Consider the following 22,715-nt stretch of genomic DNA (forward strand, 5'->3'; position numbering starts at 1 on the left):
ATTGATATACGACCATCGTTGGAAAAAAAAATAACAAACGCTTTCGTTTCTTTTATACATAAATTCTCTCGACTTGTACAATTGATCAACGAATCCCAACGGCGGGTATTGCTTCAAAACCGTTTCAGACCTCTGTTAGCAGGTGGTGCTGCACAACAGGAGAGACTCTCTGCCTTACCACCCTATCGACATTTAGACATATATACATAGGATGCACCAGAACAAATTTATAACAGTAGCAAAATCTTGCTCTTCAAGTCACATGTATTTGTTCTTTCTTGATGAGCAAGACTGCCATCTGGAATAAAGATATTTTTTGCATATGAAATAGATTGCATTAAAAAACTGAGTATTACAGTTATCGATAATGAATTAGAAAGTCACTTTGTCGATACTTCGAAAGTATTGGTTTACTTCTTAACGAAATAGTGAAAGCGAGCTAAATTTGACTTATAATTTCGAATCGCGTATTTTTCCATCTGTTAGATTTCGAACGCTGATTCCATCCGTTTCCTGGTACACAGTCCATAGTAGATAGTTAGCAACTATTGTCATTTCGAGCTTGTCTGTTTCCTGGCACACAATCTATACAAGATAGTTAACAGTTGTCGTTTATAACTTCACATTATACAGTGATGTCAAAGAGTAATGGTAATAAGAAGAAAGCCATCGCAGAACGCTGCATTCGATACCTCGCATGCTTTTATAACATAATATCCGGGGTTTCCGCCGGAAATCCAGCTGTAAAATAGAGAGATTCCCTCGAGAACTCTTGTCCTGCAAAAGGCATCGATGCACTTGACGATATATCTTGCGAGGACTGCGGAGGAAACTGTTATCCGAGATACTTCGCACCGCGAATTTCGATACTATCGACATCGCTTTAACGATCCGCGCGAGACTAAATTGAATAGAGGGCTCGAGATCGATCCTACGTTCTCGTAACCCGATTAAAGCCTTCGTAGTTATTGGAAACTTCACGCGAGTTATTGGAAAATTATTCGCTGTCCCATTAAATTAGCATGTAAAATTAAACATCAAACCCGACGTCATAAGATTGTTGCGTTAAAAATTTCACCTACCGATGCACACTTCAATTGTGTATCACTTTTTTTTTTTTTTTAATTATTCTATTAAGTGAATCTAATTAAGACTTCTAATGAAGTTCTATAAGTTTTCTAATTAAGATGTTTAAACGGGAATTATTGTTTAGAAGAATCATACCGTCCATCAAATGTGAACTTTCCTGTGATTAAATCGCGTTATTATTTAGAAGGTTACGGCAGTGTGATGTAATCTCACCGCGCTATGTATTATAAATGCAGTTTGCAGTTATCTAAAGTTTGTACGTGCTCAGGTGTATAGGCAATGGGATATAAAATTATAACGCAATGTTACATATACATATAACGCAATATATACGTACCGTGTGTGATTCACCGAGGCGTAACAGTGTCCTGTTCTTTCGGACGTAAACGCGCGCGGACGCGGCTCCCGGAAGTAATTTCTGTCGGGGAGAATTCATATTGCCGAATCGACCTTCGAATGGAGAACTTCGTTCTCGATGCGCGTTTTAAAGAGGCGGCCACGACGGAAACGCATACGTGCCGAGCTTGGGAAATTAATGTACGAAGCCGCGTTACCGCGGGTTCCGCTGAATGTGTCCGGCGCATACGCGCGTGCATCCGAGCGTCGTCGGGCCTGCGGCCGGAGGCCACCCTCTGTGAAATTATAGCGTCCGATGCACGTTGTGCACAGACCTATAAAATCTAGTAGGTTATCGATTAGGAGCTCCTACTCTCGCCACCCGATGTTGCAAATCTGGATATGCCCCGGCCCATTCACCTGAATATCCAGCAACGACGACGACGACAACGACGACGACGACGACGACGACGACGACGACAACAACGACCTCAGCGACGGTAGCGGCGGCGGCGGTAGCGACAACGATGGCGACATGATGTGCGATTTAGGTCAACAGATCGTACAACTGTACCTTTTCCGCGCAACTCCCTTTTTCAATTAGTCATTAGACAGATTCGCGGTTTACGGGATTGTACATACAGTTGTTTTCCATTTTTTTTTCTTTTTTTTCGGACCATCTCGATTGGCATACCAATGCTTTTCCCCGACATCGCTAGCAACGTGCCTGACATACATTTTACCTTAGATTTGATAAAATCAAAATAAATATACGTCAAATATAATATCTAAAGGTTCTTGATAATTCCAGAAACATATTTACGATGACAATGTTGAAGATATAGACACAAACTAATTAGGAAGAAATTTAATTAATTTAAATAATTTTTGCGCACAAAAACCTTATCAAGATATATTGCTTAGCATTTGGTAAATTCAGAGTAAATGTACATCTAAAATTTCTTAAAGCTATTAAGAAGATATTTACGATAAGACTACTGGAAATGTTCTTATAGGTATTAACTGATTAGGAGATTTAAATTTTTAATTTGTGTACACGAAATCCTTTCAAGATATATTGCTCAGCGTTTGGTAAATTTAGAATAAACATATCCGTCTTGATAAATTTAGGAAGATATTTACGATAAGAATATTGGAGATATTCTTGGACATAAAGCGATCGGGGAGAAATTTAGATAATTCTGCACACAAATTCCTCAGAATATATTGCTTGCTATGCAAACTAATTAGCCCGGTGTATTCCGTCAACTTTTTACGTTCTCTACGATTTAATCATTTATGATACTCGGTACCGTTAGATTCCGTGCAGCTAATGAATGTTTACTAAATTTAAGTCGCGTAAAAATTTCCACATTAAAAAATGTGCACTTATATTAATCGATCGCCGAGACTCATGTAAGAATAGTCATGTCGCCTATATAAATCCATTGATTTCATCCCGACCCGCCCACGTGCTCCCCAAAAGGAATTATTCCTTCTGACGGCCATCGCCGTCGACCTGGCACCGTTGGGAGGGAGGGAGAGTGTGCGTTTATGAAAATGTATTTTAAGTTTGCCCCTGTGAATCGCGCTGCCACTTTCACCCCCTTCGTGCTTCGAGTCTTACGTGACCTACGGTATTAATCACGTCTTCCCCCAAGGGTAAGGTCATTTATTGGGCGCGACGGCAAACGAGGCTCGTAATCTCTGACGTAGACGTCTGCGGTCGCCAGATGAAGGCTTCTTTTCCTCGCTCCGGACTCGCGCCCTCTTCGCAGATTGTACAAGTGCGCCCGCACGTGTTCACGCTCGAGCGTGTGTGTGCCCACGCTCCTGCGGCCATGACCGGCATGCCGGGTGGCCTCCCTGCCGTACACGCACCCCTTACGCTCGTAACTAATCCTGCGATGACAAATGTTATCGCGCTCTCCGATGACGTAACGGCGCGTGTTAATGATATCGCGTGCTAGTTTCGGATGCCGCGCCTAATTACGCGCTATACCGCTAAATCTGTTTGGGATCGATCCGGCGCGAGCGCGCCGGGTAACCTTTCGATTTAGACTTCCGTAAACGTCACTGGGCCGATTTTTAAACGGATTTTTGCGATGACGAGCGGTATTGGCCAGCTGACGGCTTAATCAAGTTTTCTATTACTCAATGATTCGGCATAATCGATTGAACGTGATAATGGAAAATATGGATTCGCCGATTCAATCGATTGCTCAAATGGCACGCTGTACCACGTTCACGTAACACATTCGAATCCGTCAACACGGAAGAAATATAACTGTGAGAGTGACTTTTATATCCTCCGTGCTGCAGCGTCGACAATGGCCTCGATGTTGAACGAAAAAATTTCATTGTCAACGTTGCACAACTAGCAAATTTGCAGTTTCTAGCAACACCCAGAGAAAAATTATGATTAAAGTCAAGAAATCTTTTTTTTTTAAACATATTTTTTCAAGTTGAAATGAAAATACTTTTGAGAAAAATAAAAATTTATTTGATTTCAAGAAATGACGTTATTAGCTTTTACTAAGGCAAATAAATTATTTGTTGAAATTATTTATTTAATTGAAATAAATAACTTTTTAATTCAAAGAAATACTGATGGAATTATAAGAATTAGTTTACTTGTTTTTCATTTAAAAATATATTTCTTTCATTTAAAAAAAATTTTTGTTGCCCAGCCAAATTATTTCTTTGATTCTAATAAAAAGAAATAACCAAGAAATTTTTTCACATCGAAGAAACTTTTGTTTGACCGTATAGCAATGCACAAATTTGTTTCATACAAACAAATTTTGACTCGAAGAATCTTTTCTCTGGGTGAAACCTCACTGTATTCACGATACAGAATTTATTTATTGCAGTTATATAATGATGATATCCGTCTATCATCCACATTTGATGTTTAAATAAATATGCAATTATGCAAAAGTTGATTCCAAATATTATTTTTGATAATTTTAAAATTTGCAAAGAAGGAACTATAGTTTCAAAATGCCATTTTCTACTATTTATAGGCAAGATTGTTTCTGTCTTTTTTTTTATTTAGTTTTGTGTCAACTTTTGTTAAAATGAAGATCTTAAGGCTCTCTCTTGATCACTTTCTTTGTTGATATTGTATACTAATTATAACAATCCAATGATTAGAAAATAGAAAAGAATGGCATGTAATTCTGGATTATTTTATACATTATTCTTTGTAACAGTTTCCGTTTTATTAAGAGTGAATAGATATTATAAACGACCTAGATTTTTAATATAATAGCTCCCCGTTTTGCAGCGAATATTTTTCACTTCTAAAAAAGATATCGTACTTTTTCCAGTGTATCGATACTTTGATTTTGAGAATAAACGCGTTCGTGGTGACGACAAAGCGGTCATGTCGTGTATAATAAAACATACACGACGTATACAGCACATGTTTTTCGCGCAAAATGTCAGATTGCCCTTCGGGCGTGGATGTCAAATAACGCGATATCGATCATCGTATATTACACAGGGTGGTCCAGACTCGTGACTGCAGATTCTTTGACAGATTCGCTGCCGATCTTACCCCAGTAAAAATATGATCGAATAACATTTTTCTTCGTAATTTTTCGATTCTCGCAATATTAGGTGTGTTTCGTAGCATTGACACGTAACATGATAGATTAAAAATCGATTATATAAAGTGCACATAAAAGAATCGACTTCTTGTTCACGAGCTTAGAAATGATAAGCGTGTATTTCTTTGTTAAATTTCGATTCAAGAGAGATGTTCGATTATTTCTAAAATATGAATTATTCTTTGCAAATTGACTGCCTACTTTACTTCATTTTTTTTCACATACACACTCTTCACGCACTCTTATTTGAACTTCTTTTTATCTCCCGCGTTTCTAGTCCTAAATCAGCTGTTGAAAGTTCTTAGTCAATTCCTGTATCTGCAGGCACGGTGTTAAATGCTAGTTAAAGTACGGTGCATAAATACGTGTTAACCGACACAGGTTTGTGTATCGATGTCACCGACAGTGGTTTTGCGCCCTAAAATCATAGTACATATGCAGGATTGGGCCAACGTTTATTGTCAGACCATGATGCCATTATGCAGCAGGGGGAGGAGGCGTACGATACGCCTGTATACACACACAATTCATCGTGCGCGGGGGCGGCGGTTAGAGAAGGTGCAGAGAGTTGCGTGGGAGGAGGGGAAGGGGCGGAGGGGGAATCGTGGAATGCAGGGTAAACCCAGATCAATACCGGCGAAAGCCGGTGACACGGTCGCGAACCCGCGGCACACACGAAACCGGAATCGCGAAAAAAAATGATTGAAATCGCGAGACGTCGCCGGCTTGGTAACTGCTGCGCTATGATACACTGGAATTATAATACGCGAGAGGCTCGAAAATTTGGAACTCGTCTCCCGCATATCTCTCTTCGCGCTATTGTATTCGCGTCGTCTTTGCACCCCTTAGGACGCGAGCACCGTAACCGTTGTTGTGTGCATTGAATCTGATACGAATCACGATCTACGTATTTCCGACTCTACCTCTTTCAAGTGAGATCGATACTCGGTCGCCAAGAAGATTTTATCGAGAATTTATTATTGTTACGTAAAAAAGTTACTTTGAATGTAGAACAGCATAACATTTTATTTCAGTGTTTTTGCGACATAATGTACAGTGCATATGTTAGAAATATGCACGAGACTAACTCAGATTATCTGGGGAGTATTTAGAAACGAATTATTTCAAGAATTTTTTTTATTTCTCTGTAGTAAAAATTTTAAGAAAATTTATTATTTGTTTCTTCATAACTTACAAAAATATATATTTATAATCCTAATATTTCTTTGAGATCGGTTTGTAATTAAACGAAAATCAGTTTTGCGTAATTAAAAGTTGCAAAAAGTAATTCTATTTTTAGAAAAAAGATTGTTATGTGTAACATATTTTATAACTACATGCATTTTCAATTTCAAATATACGAGAGAATGTTATTTCTAAAATATTTTTCGATAATTCGTAAATGATTGCTGTGTCTCTGTTGTCTCTTCCGCAAAAAATATTTGAAGGTTGCAAATAATTTTCCAATTTGGATAAATTTCTTTTTCGTATTTCTATCCGCTTTTCGTTGCTCAACCTAATGATCGATATTCATTTCAACGAAAACCGATACTATCGCTTTCACGACTCATGTGATCTTTTTAGCATAACGGTAACGGTCTGTCGTAAGCTTTTTTTTTAACTTGCCGGAAGTATATACCGCGTGAGCACTGCGGTAGGCTGCATAAATATGTAGCATCTCGTACGTGGCAGCGAGGGTGGTAAGACTATTCTGACGCAAGTCGAGTCACAAATGCACTCTCTTCTGTCATGACTAAACAATGCAAATGCGGTTTAGTGTGTATGAACGAATCGACGTGTATGAACATTTCGACCTCGGCTATTCCACGTCAATACTATGGAATATTGTGCGGAACTAGATACAATTTTCTTTGAATAATAGATAACGAATAAAAGCGACGAGAGAATTCTGATTCAGTAAGGATATTTCTGCGCCGTGTGATTGATCGAATTAATTGTAAATTATTTTATGTGCAAGTAAGAACAATTTTATTTGATTTATTTATTTATTTATTTATTGTGCTGTCTCTGTTTAAGAATATATTCCAATAGTTATTCCAATAACAACCGAAGTAATATAATAAATATATAATCAGCGTGATATATAAATGGATAATTTCCGAAATAATTTATAGAAAAGATCATCATATGAGAATAAAGTACAGAATTATATATACACAACATAAAAAGAATAAAATAAATTATTTGAGCAAGTGCAATTATTTGCGTAAGTTAAGGCTTCAATAAAATATTTGAGTATACATTTTGTATTACAGTTGAAAGAGACTATTTTACTTGACGTAATTCTCTAACGGTGAATCTTGATCAGAACCTCTTCCGTATAATCAAACTGCTGCGTAACTGTCTTATCTAAATAAAGCTCACCGGGGTGTGCAGCTGGCATAGTACGTGTGCGAGCAAATCGAAGCTTTGACCTCGACTACCTTACGTCATGCCAATCGAAACTTTACGTAGTAATTCAGAATAAAGAAGTTGAGTCGCTAGGGGTAATTCAAGTTCAGCGGAAACTCGTAATTCATGCAATGTGTTGTAAGTCGATATCCAGCTCCGAACGCGTTTTTCCGTGTGTAAAGTACATCTGGCTATGCGCTGGCAGGCGCATCGACGTCTTCCATCTGAGCGATTATTATTATCGTTACGTCAGGTTTATCGAAACATCTCGCGTGTAGTAATTTAGAATAAGGAAGTCGGTTCATTAAGCGCGTGGACGACGCTTGGTGATCGATCGGTCACTGATGACTTTGGCCACGCTTCGCGTTGAACTTCGCGCACTATTACAGCTACATTCTGCACAAGGGAGAACGATAGTTTCGCGACCTTTATCCGCTCTAAATTCACCGAACAGGAAATGTGGCGGGGGCGGCTCAGAGAACGCGGGGCAATCGCGAGAGAAATCGAGTTAAATGCTCAACATAATCGCATCTACGCTTCTTATTGCTGTCTAATTAGCTCCAACAAAATCCTCTTGTATTTCCGGAATACCTGTGTCGAATACGGCCACAGCTGCGCGCCAATCGGTGCACCGACAAGTCCACCTACTCGTATTAATCGCTCGCCTATTAATCATGTACTTTCCCAAGTAACTCTACGAACGCTGCTTCATGGCTTAGTACCATTACTCCATTGGTGGCGTACATAAATATGTATTGATTTATATCAGAGACCGCATTATCTTGCTCTCGCGGCTCATTTCTTCGACTACACACACACACACACATACATACACACACTCTCTCTCTCTCTCTCTCTCTCTCTCTCTCTCTCTCTCTCTCTCTCTGCTTCTCTTCTGATGGCAATTTTCTTTTGATCGATCTTTTATTTTTACCGTCGATCGAACCGTTGCTGCATATATGTATATTAAAAAACCTGATGGGATGGGCGTAGTATTGAATCCATATTTTTGTTCGATTTGTAAGCGAATTTTGGGATTATACTTTGGTTAATCTCATATTACTCAAAATTTATATACATTTAGTTTATGTTATATTATGTTGTATCAAACATTTCTCTTCCCATTTTTAATCTGAATTTAACAGTTATATTTAATGGATTTAATACACTTCGCATGATTTTATCGTGCACGAATTATGAAATACGAAATGTGTAATAATATTTTTTATTGAAATTTAGTTTGCGAAGCATGTAGGATAGGATTTACGATTTTAATATTTCTCTGTAAAAATGATTAATGTAAGTTATTCGGATCCAATTATTTCCGATATTCCGTGACGATGTTCGTCATACTTAACTTTGCATTCTCCATCGAGCCGCGTTACAAGAATAGCAAACGAAATTGATTGCACATGCATAACTGCCGCCACGAATTACTAATCAAATATTGTAACAAGTGAGCAATATTTATACCGATGTAAAACGAATGTCCGCGTGTCACGTAATGAATGTGACTGTGGTAATCGGATCGTATGTACTCTCTTTCGTACATTCGTCAAAGCTATAAATAAAGCCGTTAAATTCTGTAAGCTTCTGTAAATTCTCTCATGATTTATCGCATAATTTTATCTTGTTTTTTTTTTTATTGTACCAAGGAAGCGCGTGCCAAAGGCCATGCGATATATATATAACCTGCGTATAAATTTATATTTTATTAATTGGCTTCGAATATAAACATACTTGTATATAAATATACACTTTATTATTTGCACATAAACAATTTTCCATTAAAAGAAAATTCTATAATATATACTATAAATAATAAGTACACGAATAATTTGGAATAATATATTGTATGCAACTTAACTCACTTAATTTTATGAAAATCAGGACTGCGAAAGTTCAGTGACATTATCAAATAAAAGATGGCTTTATCAATGACAATTTAAACCAATTTTCAGACTTTCATTGATTCTTTGTCTCTTTCTAAAAGTTGAAACAGAAGTAGAAAGCAAACTGTGAGTTAAATTACGCTTATTAAATTACCAAAGTTAACCGATACTGACGAAACCGGCCATGAACGACGCAAAGAAGAGCGAAATTGGGGCTAATAATAATTTCATTATGTGAATTGGTTTCTACCTTTTTGCAAAAGGAAACGGGGAAACTTCTTCGGATAAATTGGTGATTCGTTTTCTTAAACACGCAAAAGTTGTAGAAGAAATTCCAGAATATTATGATACTTAATATACATATATTCTGTAACGTGTACTTTTGTCGTGTCCCCGCCGCACGAGCTTTCAAGCTCGCCTTTTTTCCAACGTTGAGCACATATAAAGCCAGGAACACGAAGCGCTGATTGGCGGGACGGATAAAAATGTGCTAAAGAAAGGCGCACGGCGAAAACAAAAAAGGTGATGACGGTGGTGGATCAACTTGTGAGCAAGCGAAATGAAGCATACGAGAGGGAAGTTCACACGTGGTGGGTGTGTACATCGATTTATTAAGTACAACTAATACATGAGCCGTGAAGAGCTCTTGGATATGAACGCAGCGCGTATTCTCGTGGAGTGTTTAGTTTCGTTGTCCGAGACTAAAATCGATCGTCTCCGAGCGAGCCCACCGACGGCAACATCCAAAGCACACACAGCGTGTCAGCAATAACGTTATTTATTTGCATAAAAAGAATACATATACAGGACACACCGAAAGTCGCACGCTTTCTCATGGTTATACATTTTTGTAGAGCTCTTTTAGCGCTCTAAAGATTTTATATACATATTTCGATGCTCGAGCCTCTAGTTACAACCAACCTTTAACCTTCCAAACACGTTCGGGTTTTTGGAGCGTTCTCGTGGTATTAGAATATTGTAACACTTCCGCATATTATAATAATTATTCTGTTCACTAAAATGTATTAAAATATTATAGAAAAATTGCAAAGCTTAAATCTTTTATTAATAATATTTTAATACGAAGAGAATTTTTTAAAAGTGTTTGGACCGAAAAAGACCTGAATATGTTAGAAGGTCAAGTAGGTAGGTGATCAAAAGTTACGTAAGAAGGTAGGTGCGACCCTGACAACAATCCAAAGAAATATTATTGTCATATTTTTCATTAATATATTATGTTATATTTGAATTTACATTAGTTAAATCTTTAGAAGATAGAGAATGTAAAAAGAATGAACTTTTAAGACTTGTCGACAATACTTTCTATTTTTCTTTTCTAGAACAAAATTTCTAATCCTTTATGTCTTTGTTGCCTAGGGCGCTGTGGCTACCCTTCCTAATCAAAGGTTAAATTAAAGAAACTACTCGTAATTGATTGAAGAATAACGTTATTTAGTTATTTATTTGAATGTGTGTCTCGTGGGCAAAATGTGGTAAAACTTCTATTAAATAATTGTGATTTTTCATTGAATTTTTAGAAGAGCCAATTTTCGTTGTTGACAAAGCGAAAGCGTGCGATTTCCGGTACAGCCTTTATACATATTGGAGTGCAAAGTACATTGGTGGCATACATTAGAGGGTTGTTTTCCTGGTTGTTCGACGGTTGCGAGGACATGGAACGTCTCGGTCGCCATAGAGCCAGCCTGGCGAAGCCGTATTTGGTCATGGCCGCGCAGAAGTCCGCCCTCGATTGCCTTCGACTCCAGTTTCTCCGAATTCCCCTTTTCGATCAATCCGTGCCCGAAGTACGGAAGCGACGAATCAGCTTCGACATCCTTCAACGGGCGCGCCGATAATCCGCGTTCGCGACGATTCACGATTATTGATACGGCGGCGGTTCATCTCTTGAGCGCGTGAACGATCATACGGCGCGTCTTCTCGATGCACTTTCGCAGGATAGTGCGGAACGACATGGTCGAATCGTCTCTGTGAGCGGCCTGCGATGAGCTATCGAGAATAACGTTGAGCGAGAATAAGAATTGCGGCGAGCGTGTGGAACTTGAATCGCCGAAGAACATTGAGCCTCTTCTTGAGCTTCACCTGTACTATCGTTTTCTATGAGCTGCTCATGCTGTTGTTACCGTCGCGCCGCGTCGGCAGATAGACGGATACGTCCGAAATTATGTATTCGGGACACGCGCGCACATGCAAGCGGCGAGAAACGAAGCACCCTCGTGCTGACCGACCGTATTCCGACTTCCCTCCCTCACCTTGGGACGAGATGTAGGGTTGTTTTTCCCTCGGCGGCGCGTAGTCCGGAAACAAACAGGCGGTCGATCGCTGACGACGAGAGATTGTCCGTCTCCGACGTGTCGGCGATCGATTCCACGGTGTGATAGGGGCGCGAGTTTTCGTTGCTCGATGAGTTATGGTTGGGCAAAGTTTCGCGGATCGAGCGCGTAAATTTCGACCAAAAGCCGACACGTCGCGCCTCGCGTCGGTCCTTCGGCGTCGGACCCGGCACCGTGGCGGCAGTCGATGAAAATCGGACGGGAGGGGCACGGGAGAGAAATCACGCTAATTGCAGCCTGATCTCGCAAAGTCAGAAATGAATTTTGCTTCTCGATCTCTCGCGGCGAACGGTTGTCGTAAACAAGCGATCAGAAAATACGTAGCAAAAATAGTCAAAGAAGTCGCCGTCTGCAGTTTCTATCTTCTCTCTTTCTCTCTCTCTCCCTCCCCCTCACAGCTGATGATGTCCCCGAGCGGACGATGCTTACGAACGAACACTACGCGATAACACGCTAAGTATATTAAGCTCTGATTAATTAACAGCACAGCCGATTCCGAGCGGTAATAAAAAACCCGACGAAGCGCGCGCGCGCGCTCATGCATGCGTTAAGCTCTGATAAAATAGCAGCACAGCCGATTTTTCGATTATATAATAATAAAAAGGTTCGATCTCTCTTTTTTTTTCCTTCCTATATTGCTTTTCTAAGCATCCGCGTTTCTCCTCCGTTTGCCTCCGAAGTTCCGTGATTCGCGCGCGAATCTTGTTCGTTCTCGTGCGGAAGGAGATCCTTCTTTCTCCTCCTCGCGCACTCTCTATCTCTCTTTCTCTGTCGCTTTTTCTCAGTACTTGTTCTCTCTTACTTTCATACTTGGCGTACACCGGGCAGCGACTCGCCGATCTCGCGCGGCGATATCACGCGGCGATGGACGAAGCGCGACTTTATCGCGAATACGCGGCAAAACTTTGATATGTGTGTCGCTTTCCCGAGTGCTTCGCGACGCCGATGAAGGTATAGACGTCCCGGTAGTCAAGGCACTGGACATGCGCATCGAATACGAGAGCCGTACTCGTACTTCGTACTCTTTCTCGTTGGGCTCGCGAAAGATTCGGTGAACACCATGATGGTCTCGAATGAGTTGCTTCTGCACTTTTGCGCAGGATATCTCGCAGGACTTTCGCTTTCTGAAGCGGAACCCGTTCGGGTCGCTTCTCCGCTCCGAGAGTGTATTTTGTTGTATCTTCTTTCATCTATCGGTTTTTCATCAATTTTTACGCGACCCGTATCTTTTTATTTTCTTCACGTAGATCTGTAAAAATAAACGGCTAAACCGATACCGTTATTGGATTCCTCGGTATTCTCAGTTGATCGTATCGTTCCCTTAACTTTCTTCCGTTAGACACTCGTTTTTAGAGGATAAGGCGCATGTACGTCCCTCGCGACTATATTAATCTTTATTACGACTCTAGAAATGAACGACTATCGATACTATTCCACGGATGTTTTCGGTCGATCGTATCGCCGTTAGACTCTTCAATTTTCGTTCTTTTTTTTGCTACCTTGTCTCTTTGTTGCGTTCTAATTAAGGAAAGAAAGGCGAATGAGGTAGTCCAAATAGAAGTTACGTAACAATCTTGTCGCAGCCTCTAGCGACTCCCGGCTAGCGATAGCAATCGATGCTAATGTTTTATAATTGCGTGCATTAAAGTCTCGGTCGCGCACGTCACGTCTCTCTATCGACGGTCTCGCTCTGAATACAAAATCCCCTTCGTAGAAAAGTCCGCGAATCGATTGAAACTCTCTTTATCGCTCGCGCGCAATCCATCCGGCCCGATTAGCATAAAATCGAAAAGCTCGATCTAGAACGTGAGCGAGGGATCCCGTTTGCGGACGATAGCGTTCGCATTGCCTATGCAATATACCGGTGCCATATGGTGCAGAGATATGCGCCTCGCACGGGCGTAAACTGTCCTTATTACGTCGAGCAGTCGCCTCCGCCGTCGTCGTCGCAACGCGTTTCGGAAGGCGGAATTTTCTACGTCGGGCGATGTATCGATTGGCCGGCTCCACGAGTCACGACGAATCGTGCGGAAAACGCGAATCCTCTTCCGTGCGATCGCCATCGGCGCGCAATGTTACATCGCGGTAAAATTAGAACGCCAGCGTCATTGACTGCCGATATCGACCCACCACCGTCGTTGCTGCCGAACGGTTCTCCGACTGTTGTGCACTCGGTAGTACCAGTCACTAATGGCCTATAGACAGCTAGACCCTTAGCGATTTTGCATCCCCTGCCGGGCACTCGCGTTCTACAGGGTGGTACCACGACCCGTGCTGAAATAGTGTGAGTAAGCCGGGATTATTCTCGGATGGTCGGAAATAAATGCACCCTCAGGCACCGCGCCGGGGATCAAGGACAACGAATCTTTGCTTCCTTCCTTCCTCCCATCCGAGCCTTGGATTTTCCTTGAGCCTTGAATCCCTCACGTATGCGGCGGCTGCTCGTATCATCAACTTTTGGTTGGTCGGTCGGTCGGTAGTGCACGTGACTCGAAGGTCGTGCTCCCTCCGAATCGATTGGACACCTTACGCCCGGTGTTCCAGGGGGCCGCCAGTCTGTCGGTACCGACGATCGGTCAGCCTCCTCTTCCGGATCGATGACGATGCATCCAACCTCAACGGGAACGCCGACATTCGCAACGCCGCGAGCTTTTCCTTGACCGAATCGCGTATGGCTGGGCGATCGAATGACAAAATCTGATCTCGCCGCACCTCTCACGAGTCCTACATCTCATATCTCATAGGAGATACCACGCAGGATCAGTAGAGGACACTGTCGTTCATCGGCATCACCCTGCTCTCGTTGTACGTGTTTTTCCACTTCCTTTGTGAATCTTGTTTGAATACGGCATTCACTGTACGGATTCATGTTATACTCGTTTTACGAACGGTACTAGCCTATCATGAGCCTAGCCACTCTTTGCTAATGAACAATGAAGATAATTCTTTACGTTTATCTCCTCGTACATTTTTTAACATCTGTCATCTACCATCGATACTTTGTATCATCGTTCAATCTCAGACTTTCTTTTTGATAAAATTCTTTCCTCGGTAGAAGGCGATTTTGTTGAACGCTGATTGATGCTGAACTCGTTTTTAGGAACTCGTCTTCAAAAACTTCTTTTGGGAGATGCGGCCTTACAAGTATAAGCCTTGTATCCTTGAAACTCTTGCGATCCTCTTTCAATGGAGGATGAAAGCTCTCGCAATCCTCTGGAGAACGATTCTACGGCTCTCGTGGTCCTTCCGGCGGACAATACAAGCTTCTCGCTTACCAGATTCTCACGGTTCTCTCGCTGGCTCGCCGTGTTCACCGATTTTCAGACCGGGCTCACAGAGAAACGTCGCACAAATTGATCACTCCCGAACAGCCCTGTCCAGGTTACAGACAAGACTACCGTTACATATTCGCGGTGTCCTCCATAGATAGAAGAACATCGTGTCTACCAAACGCGCGTTTACCTCCCGCTAACCTATGACGAATTCCCTGATGTATACACAAAGGTGTACACGCGCTCGTCGAGAGCTCGTCGCTCTCCTCCGCGCCTCCCTTCGTTATCGAATGGCCATCCTACGGCGCACACTCCGTCCCCGTTCAACCCTCGCCGCTCACCACTTGCCGCTACCAACCCCCGGTCGCGCGCACCCAGCCAACTCTACGTTCCCGCTGCGATCTTTATATATAGCTTTTCCGTTTGCGGAACACAAAAAGAGAAGGAATGGCTGTTCGCGAAAATAAACGACGGCAAACGGGTCGCCGTCACTGAAAGTGGCATCCAAACAGGCTGCTAGCCACGTCGCGTCGATGCTGTCGCCTTCATTCTTGTTCTCTTTGTTGTCTAGATCCACCTCCGCACGATTACGCATTGAGCCAATTTCGCGCGAATCATTGGTCAAACATTTCTTCCGCATGTGATCGATTGCTTTCTGATCGCGCGCGAAAGCTTCTAGTTCTTCTATATATACATATATTTTCCTCTGTCGATTGTCTGTCGTGCGATGTTTCATATATCGTTTGATGTTACTGCGTGTGAAATCGCTCTTACTGCAATCCGTATTTCGCGTGCAGCATGCAGTTACAGTCGGTTTCACGCGAAATGTAAATAATCGTATGCTAAATGTACGAATAGCGCAAATGGTTGAATATTATCTTGATTTTACTTGAACTTTTTCTATGGAAATATCGCTGGAAATATTTAATTATTTTTCCATCATTTAGAAAGACACATTGATTAATTAAAAATTAAACAATTATTGTGCTAATGATGTTTCTCATCTTATCTATTTTTGCAATATTAATTTTGTTTATCTATCATTATTGGTATATCATTATTAATATATCATTAACGTGTGTGTTAACGACTCTATAAACGTATTTAGATTGACTATTAGGCGAATATCTGCTCAATAATTATAATTAATATATTTTGTATTGAGACGAGAAATGTTCATCATGCGACGTACTCATTTGCGTGTGAAGGAACGATTTTGATACAAAACTGCCGACGATCAATTCGCGCGAAAGCGGCTTAACTCTTGTCGTTACGCGAGTGCAACGCGGCAACGCCGATACATCCATGTGCATTTTGACTGCCTCGCCAGTATTTATCGTATATTTCCGTTTTCACTGACGAATTTCTCTAAAATGTACTCGAGAAATTGCGCATTTTTGCGTGAACACGACACTATTGCTTCTCGTGACTGCCTAATTCCGTAAAAATAATACAAATTTGTCTTAGACTAAGGCTGAATTGATTATTTGTGTAATTTTAATATTATTTGCTATTCAGAAAAAAGTAGCACGGAAGTTCCAACTAAATACCTCGAGGTGTTTGCGTGTTCCGCATACGAAATATTTCAGATATGATTCGATTCAATTGTGAATTTGTTCGCTGCAAGTAAACTCGGTCGACTAAACATCCGATGACGTCAGTATCCGGTTTTCGTCTATGGAACGAAGTCGGGGAACAACGCGAAATATTTATCTCGCAACGACTGATGGAAGCTCCTTAAATAAACCAGAGTTCTTTTACCGGACCGCTCATATTGAAATAATAGAAGCCGATGACATTTGGGGTTTTGCTCGGAATTTCAAGGCAGTGAAAATTATTAAAGCTTGTTGATCGTACTAATCTCTACGTGTAAAGCGTATAAAAATAATTGGCAAATTCGATTTCTACATTTTGGCGAAGAGTTGCTAGAACTTTTTGGCGTACATCCAAAATTAAATTTTAACCTTCACGACAGATTCCCTTTTTTTTTGTTTTTTTTTTTCCAAGTGAAATTTATAGCATTATTCAACTTTTCAATATCGTGTCTAGATATCTAGCTAATTAATCCCGGATTGAGCTTCCGACGAGGCAAAGTATAATTACGTTTAAGTTAAGAATAAAAAGTTTTGTTATTTAATTACATCCCGGGAATAAGTTCGCTTTTTCATCTTCGACCACTTGATATTTCGTAATGTCGACATCTTAACGTTTGCGTTCGAGAATTAATTTCCGGACTGATTAGAGAATCCCCGAGACACCCTGTATATCGGGACACGTTATCAGATTCTCCCGTGGCTATTTCGGGGTATCGACCAATCAGTGTTAAGGTCGGGCGCGCCCACGATAATTCGAGGACTACCGAAATTCGTCCGGCCGGCGCGCGGATTGATCCTTGACTTACTTCTTGCCCGCGCCGACACGGCCAATGGACGTTATCGCGCACCAAAAGCACATGTAATTAAACACACGATGATGAGAGAGGGGAAGTACATGGGAAGAGAGAGAGAGAGAGAGAGAGAGAGAGAGAGAGAGAGAGAGAGAGAGAGAGGGTGGCTCAAACAAAACACAATTTAATCGTGACGCGCGTCGCGATCGTTCGTCGTTAATTACTCATGCATATGCAACGACGTGTAAAACATGAAATTAAAGGGTCGCCGAAGAGGGGGTAGCGGAGCGTTTGGAACGGACAAAAGCGTGACGTTCATAGGAGCAAAGTGTTCCAGCGAGCAAGCAAGCGAGCGAGCGAGCTCGGCGTTAAATAAAATAATTACGCGAATCGTCGTAACGCAGCCACCCACGCGACCGCGTTTGTGGACCGAACGGACGTTCGACCGCTTTTTATTTTATCTCACTGTGACCATCGTATTACGTCGCTACGATCGCAATAAAATGCAATATCTATTATCCACGACCCGCGCGTTAATTAGTCGCATAAAATAAACGTACTCCTCCACAAACTACAAATAATTTGTTTTAGATTATTTCTGGATTATTACAAATTTTCAAAGATTTTTTTATTTTTTTTATTTATTTTTTTATTTTTTTCATAAAACAGACTATTATTAAAGGAAAGTCTACATAGCAATGCAGTCGTTACGATGTTACGATACTGCGATGGGTTAATCAAAGGAGAAAAAACCACATATTCTCTTTTTGATTGATCTTTCGCAGCGTCGTAACATCGTAACGACTGCTCGGTAGATGCTCCTTAAAAGTTATATAGCAGCGCGATTTTTCTTACGTAAGAGAATCATGATGAAAACAGCATAACAGTAAAACGATATTGATGAATATGCATAAATCCGGATATTGCGGGATATGCAATAAATATTATAAGAGCACGCATTGCATTGTATTGTGCTGCGAGTTCGCTTATTTAATTACTGTTACTCCGTTGAATTGGAAATCGATTAACGCAGATACGTTTCGGACGTTAGTTAATTAATTCCTTTATGTATCATAATTCGATTGTTTCGGACAAACGCGGAATGCGTTATTTTTAAATGCAGAGCTGCACGGTTCGTATTACTATGAACTTCTCTCGCGCAATTATATCGTGTGCCGCGCAGAGCGGATATCCACCGCTTTGTGCAACATACACGTGCGTTCGTTCCGAATTCCGAGCGACGTGCAATAATTTATTGCAACAACGTCGCGAGGTATCGGTATTATTGAAGTGCAAATTATCTCAGTAAGTGAGAATTTATATTCAAAATTTATCTCGCCGGCAATCTACCGCTTATATATCAACGCGTATTGCGCAGTTAAGGAGATGCGTCATGTTGCAACATATTTTCGTGGAGCTGCATCCGTCGTTTATTTTTTCTTCTATTTTGTTGCAATAAAAAATTTGAAAAATTTCACTATGGTTGCAATGAAAATCGCGCTGTCCGGCGTCTTTCACAGATATATTATTTGATTTATTTGTTCATCATAGCTTGATCCCGTCACGTACTTCATTTGTCGCGTGTGTCGCTATTATCTTGTTAAGTATTCCATTATAAAGCGCACGAGAGCGATGCCGTTACGCAGTTGGTCGTTTTAATTGCCTCTTTGACTCGCAACATCAAATTAATGCAAAAAACGTATTAAATGAAAAGTTCATAAATGCGCTTTCCGAAGTTTACGAAGCTCGACGTGGCGCTATCGCACGGTGAATGTAACAAGTTTTAGAGCAAGAACATGCCCGGGCAGAACGTGCCATCTAGCCGCAACGAAAGGCGGGAGATTATTGATCGTAAAAATGGCGCCAACGTAAAGTTGTGTAAGGCGGATATCAAGTCATAATTTTCGGTAGCTTTGACGGCCCGGATCAATTTCTAAGCGCTCGCTCCTTTCATCTATTAAAATAATGAGATCCCTCTAACAACAATGACGTCAGTCCTACATGGCTGAATGCTTTGATGATCATCATATTTAAATTTAAATGAGATACAGTCTATTGCAGTGTTCAAAATTCTCGTTAAAAAATCTGAATCTTATTAAAACATTTACAAACCGTATTGCGATTTAACAAGATTTTTTTTTCTATATTGATTGAGCTGTGAGCTTTAAAAATTTGAATATAAATTAACAGGATTGGGAAAATTACTTTGTTGAAATAATTAGTTTGAGTTATACTTTTTTTTTCTCAAAAAAATATCTAGCTACTGTTACAAGTTACTGATTCTGAAAAATACACGTTACAGTTGCAATTATTCAAAATGTAATGAGTTGTTACTTTTCAGTTTATTTTTTACGATGTTTATACAATTTATATATTGCTACTTTAAATAAAAGAATCTTACATTTCTAACATTGTTAAATTATTTTACTTACTAAACTAAACATTTGGTTATGTGCAATGTTATTTTGTATGTAATAAATCAGAGCTGTTTCGAGAATTGGAAACTAAATATATTTAATATATTAACGGAATTAATTCTAATTTATATTAAGTTAATATTTTTACTTGAAATATATTATCAAAATTATGGGATCACGATATTTTTTAGCTAAAAAGTTTGCCAACTTCAAATTTTACGATAAAACCATCGTAAATAATTTGGGGCTTGTTTTAAAAAAATAATGTCCCAACTTTAATGATAGCTACTCTCAATGATAATTTATTACTTTATTCTTTTAAACGTAGACCATGTGTTAACGGATAAGTTTTAAAGTACCTATAAAAGTAACTACTAAATTGGTATTACTAGTTACCAAAAAATATTTAAGTTAAATTACGGTTATTGAAAGAAAAATAACTAACTGTAACTTCGTTATAAATAACGAGTTATTTCCCAACCCTGTAAATTAGTTACAATTATATAGACAAATATAAGTTCTTTTGAAGAAGAACTTTAGACTTGCATTCACATGTGTTATATCAAATAAGTGATTCTTGGAGTTAATTGAAACTTTTGACAAATTTCATAAATGTTGAAATTAATAATTAGATATATTTTTTAGTGATTTTAATGATTGTCGGGTATAAGTATTTGCGATTCTTTAAGAAAACGGTTACTCTAAGAGAAAAAATTACCAAATTTTAATAATTTTAATACTTGGTTGAATACTTGTAATGAAATAATTTGTTAAATGTAAATAAATATTTGTTTCATGCAAGAATTACTTATCATTTTTTATTGAATAAATATTTATGTACCATAAGTAAATATTTTATTGCAAGTATTCAAATAAATTTTTTTCTCAGTGCATGTAAGTTGATAATTATTAATTTGATCATTGACGGTTTATTCGATTATTTCGTGCAACTAACGCGATTTCGTGCAACTAACGCGATTTTAATTATCTCTATTATAATATCGTTTAAGCTTCCAGAAAGTAATAAGAGCAAAATTGAACGCAGTACTCTTTTAATAATTAACAAAAATGAAATATATATCGATAAAACCGGACTGACCCCGAATTGGTGAAACGAAGGTAGCGTAGAACAGCACATTCGTTTCTACGTATTTCCGGAGCGGAACCGCGCGATTGAGAGCTCCCGAAGGATATAGCTCTCCAATATAGCTTCGCAATCAGAAAAAAGTTAAAAATGGACTTACAGGGAGAACGGCCAGGACGTCTCGAGCTTCTGCGACGGGCGTTTCTCGTGCTTCGCGGCATGCCGATTCTCAATTCCGTGGCAACTGTATTGGGAAAGAAACAGAGAAACAGAAAGATTAGAATTAATTCTGTTTTGGGTTACGTACTGTGCATATTCGTAGGGGTTTCTGATGTCTCCCGATGTCTCGCGGATCTCTTACTTGCCATAGTCGCTACACTTTGTTTTCGGAGCGGAGAGAGGAGCGAGAATGCAACATCGAAATAAGCATACGCTCTAATAAATATTACAGCCGCAACGAAACTCTGATGTATACTCTCTGTGATGTAAATATATGACTTTAGTTAAGTAGATCCATCACAATAGGAAACATCAGAGCGTGAGAGAGACAGAGAGAGAGAGAGAGAGAGGAGATAGTAAAATAAAAATGCACATAAAGATACACGTATGAAAAAGCACTGACACGTTTAAATAAATAAATTTAACTGACGAGTGGATTTGCGTTTTTATGAAGAGATGAAATGCGAGCGGCGTGCGAGCAAATGAATCAGATAAAATCAACTGCGATTATGCGAGAAGGAACGCAACTCCGCGTTCAATTGCGTTAAAGTAATATTGAATATATTATCCGATTTTTATATCGGAAGTCTACTACGTGTGAATTCACCTAGTGATTCCAGTCTAGCAAATTTCCGATCGATCTTTCCATAACGAGGTCAATTAGGCACTGCTATTTTCCGCATTAAGCATCTCGATGACCGAGTTTTTTTTTGACTAAACTAATCAAGTTAATAGATAAAAGGTAAATCGATAGTTTATGAGACCTGCTTGATCAATAAAAGATTTCTAATTAATTAAAGAGATCTTGTTTACTTAGAGCTTCAATATATTGTTGCTGAGAAGAGATTCCAAATAGAGGAATCTGTTTAAGTGAAACCACTCTCTCTCCTTTCGGCAACAGCATGCATTTCTGCCGAAAGTGCACGTCGATTAGCATACGTTCTGCACGCGCGTTACGACCAGATTGCACAAGCCCAAAGCTCGATTCAGCGGAATCGCGTACTGCGAAGCACGTGTACTTTAAACAAATGACGGAGATAAAATAGATTGGCTGGCAGTGAAATTAAATCTCACGTTATTCTCGCCCGACTGTAAGAGCGGCTACAAGGGATCACACTGACGTAACATCCTTTAAATATTGTAGCCGCCAACACATGCGCACATACAAGCACGCACACTGCCGAATGATTCATGTCGTTTCAAAGACTATTCTCTGTGCCATGAAAATAAAATCACGATTCCCGATCTTGATTTTATCGAATATTGTTCATAATATATTCGGAGAAATTTTTCGATACGACGTTTCGAACAGATAGGTTTTTTAAAATCAAATCATAATGAAGGAGAAGGGTATTAACGTTACTGCGGTCATTATGGCTACCCCTATTATCTTCGTTATTAAGTGATAAATTTTAACAAATGGTTACGGACTTATTCCTTTAATAACCCTCCGCTTTTTAGTGACGCTAATGTGCCAATACACAATAGCCGACAATTGTAGCAAGACAGGTTTATTTTTGTGTACTTTAAAATGCAATAATTTCTAAACGCTGGAAAATTTTAAATGGTGGAAAATTAAAAATACATAATTTGGTCACAAAATGCTGTTTTTTCAACTGAACCAACTTTTTTAAACTTATTTT

At 39.7% G+C, this 22,715-nt stretch overlaps 1 protein-coding gene across 8 annotated transcripts in view; it reads right to left on the minus strand.

The window, feature by feature from the left end:
- The window catches only part of LOC105193137 (potassium/sodium hyperpolarization-activated cyclic nucleotide-gated channel 2), a 138,343-nt gene that overhangs the window by 93,331 nt on the left and 22,297 nt on the right, over positions 1-22,715 (minus strand). For 7 of the 8 annotated variants that reach the window (XM_039458566.1, XM_039458565.1, XM_039458563.1 and 4 more), the window contains exon 2: positions 21,014-21,097. In XM_039458566.1, coding sequence (XP_039314500.1) covers positions 21,014-21,097 — 84 coding nt within the window. Of the gene's footprint in view, positions 1-10,974; positions 13,404-21,013; positions 21,098-22,715 lie in introns of those variants that run through there. The other variant, XM_039458561.1, reaches the window with a different exon arrangement.

This window comes from Solenopsis invicta, chromosome 16 (genome assembly GCF_016802725.1).
Source record: "Solenopsis invicta isolate M01_SB chromosome 16, UNIL_Sinv_3.0, whole genome shotgun sequence".
Classification (NCBI taxonomy): Eukaryota; Metazoa; Arthropoda; class Insecta; order Hymenoptera; family Formicidae; genus Solenopsis; species Solenopsis invicta.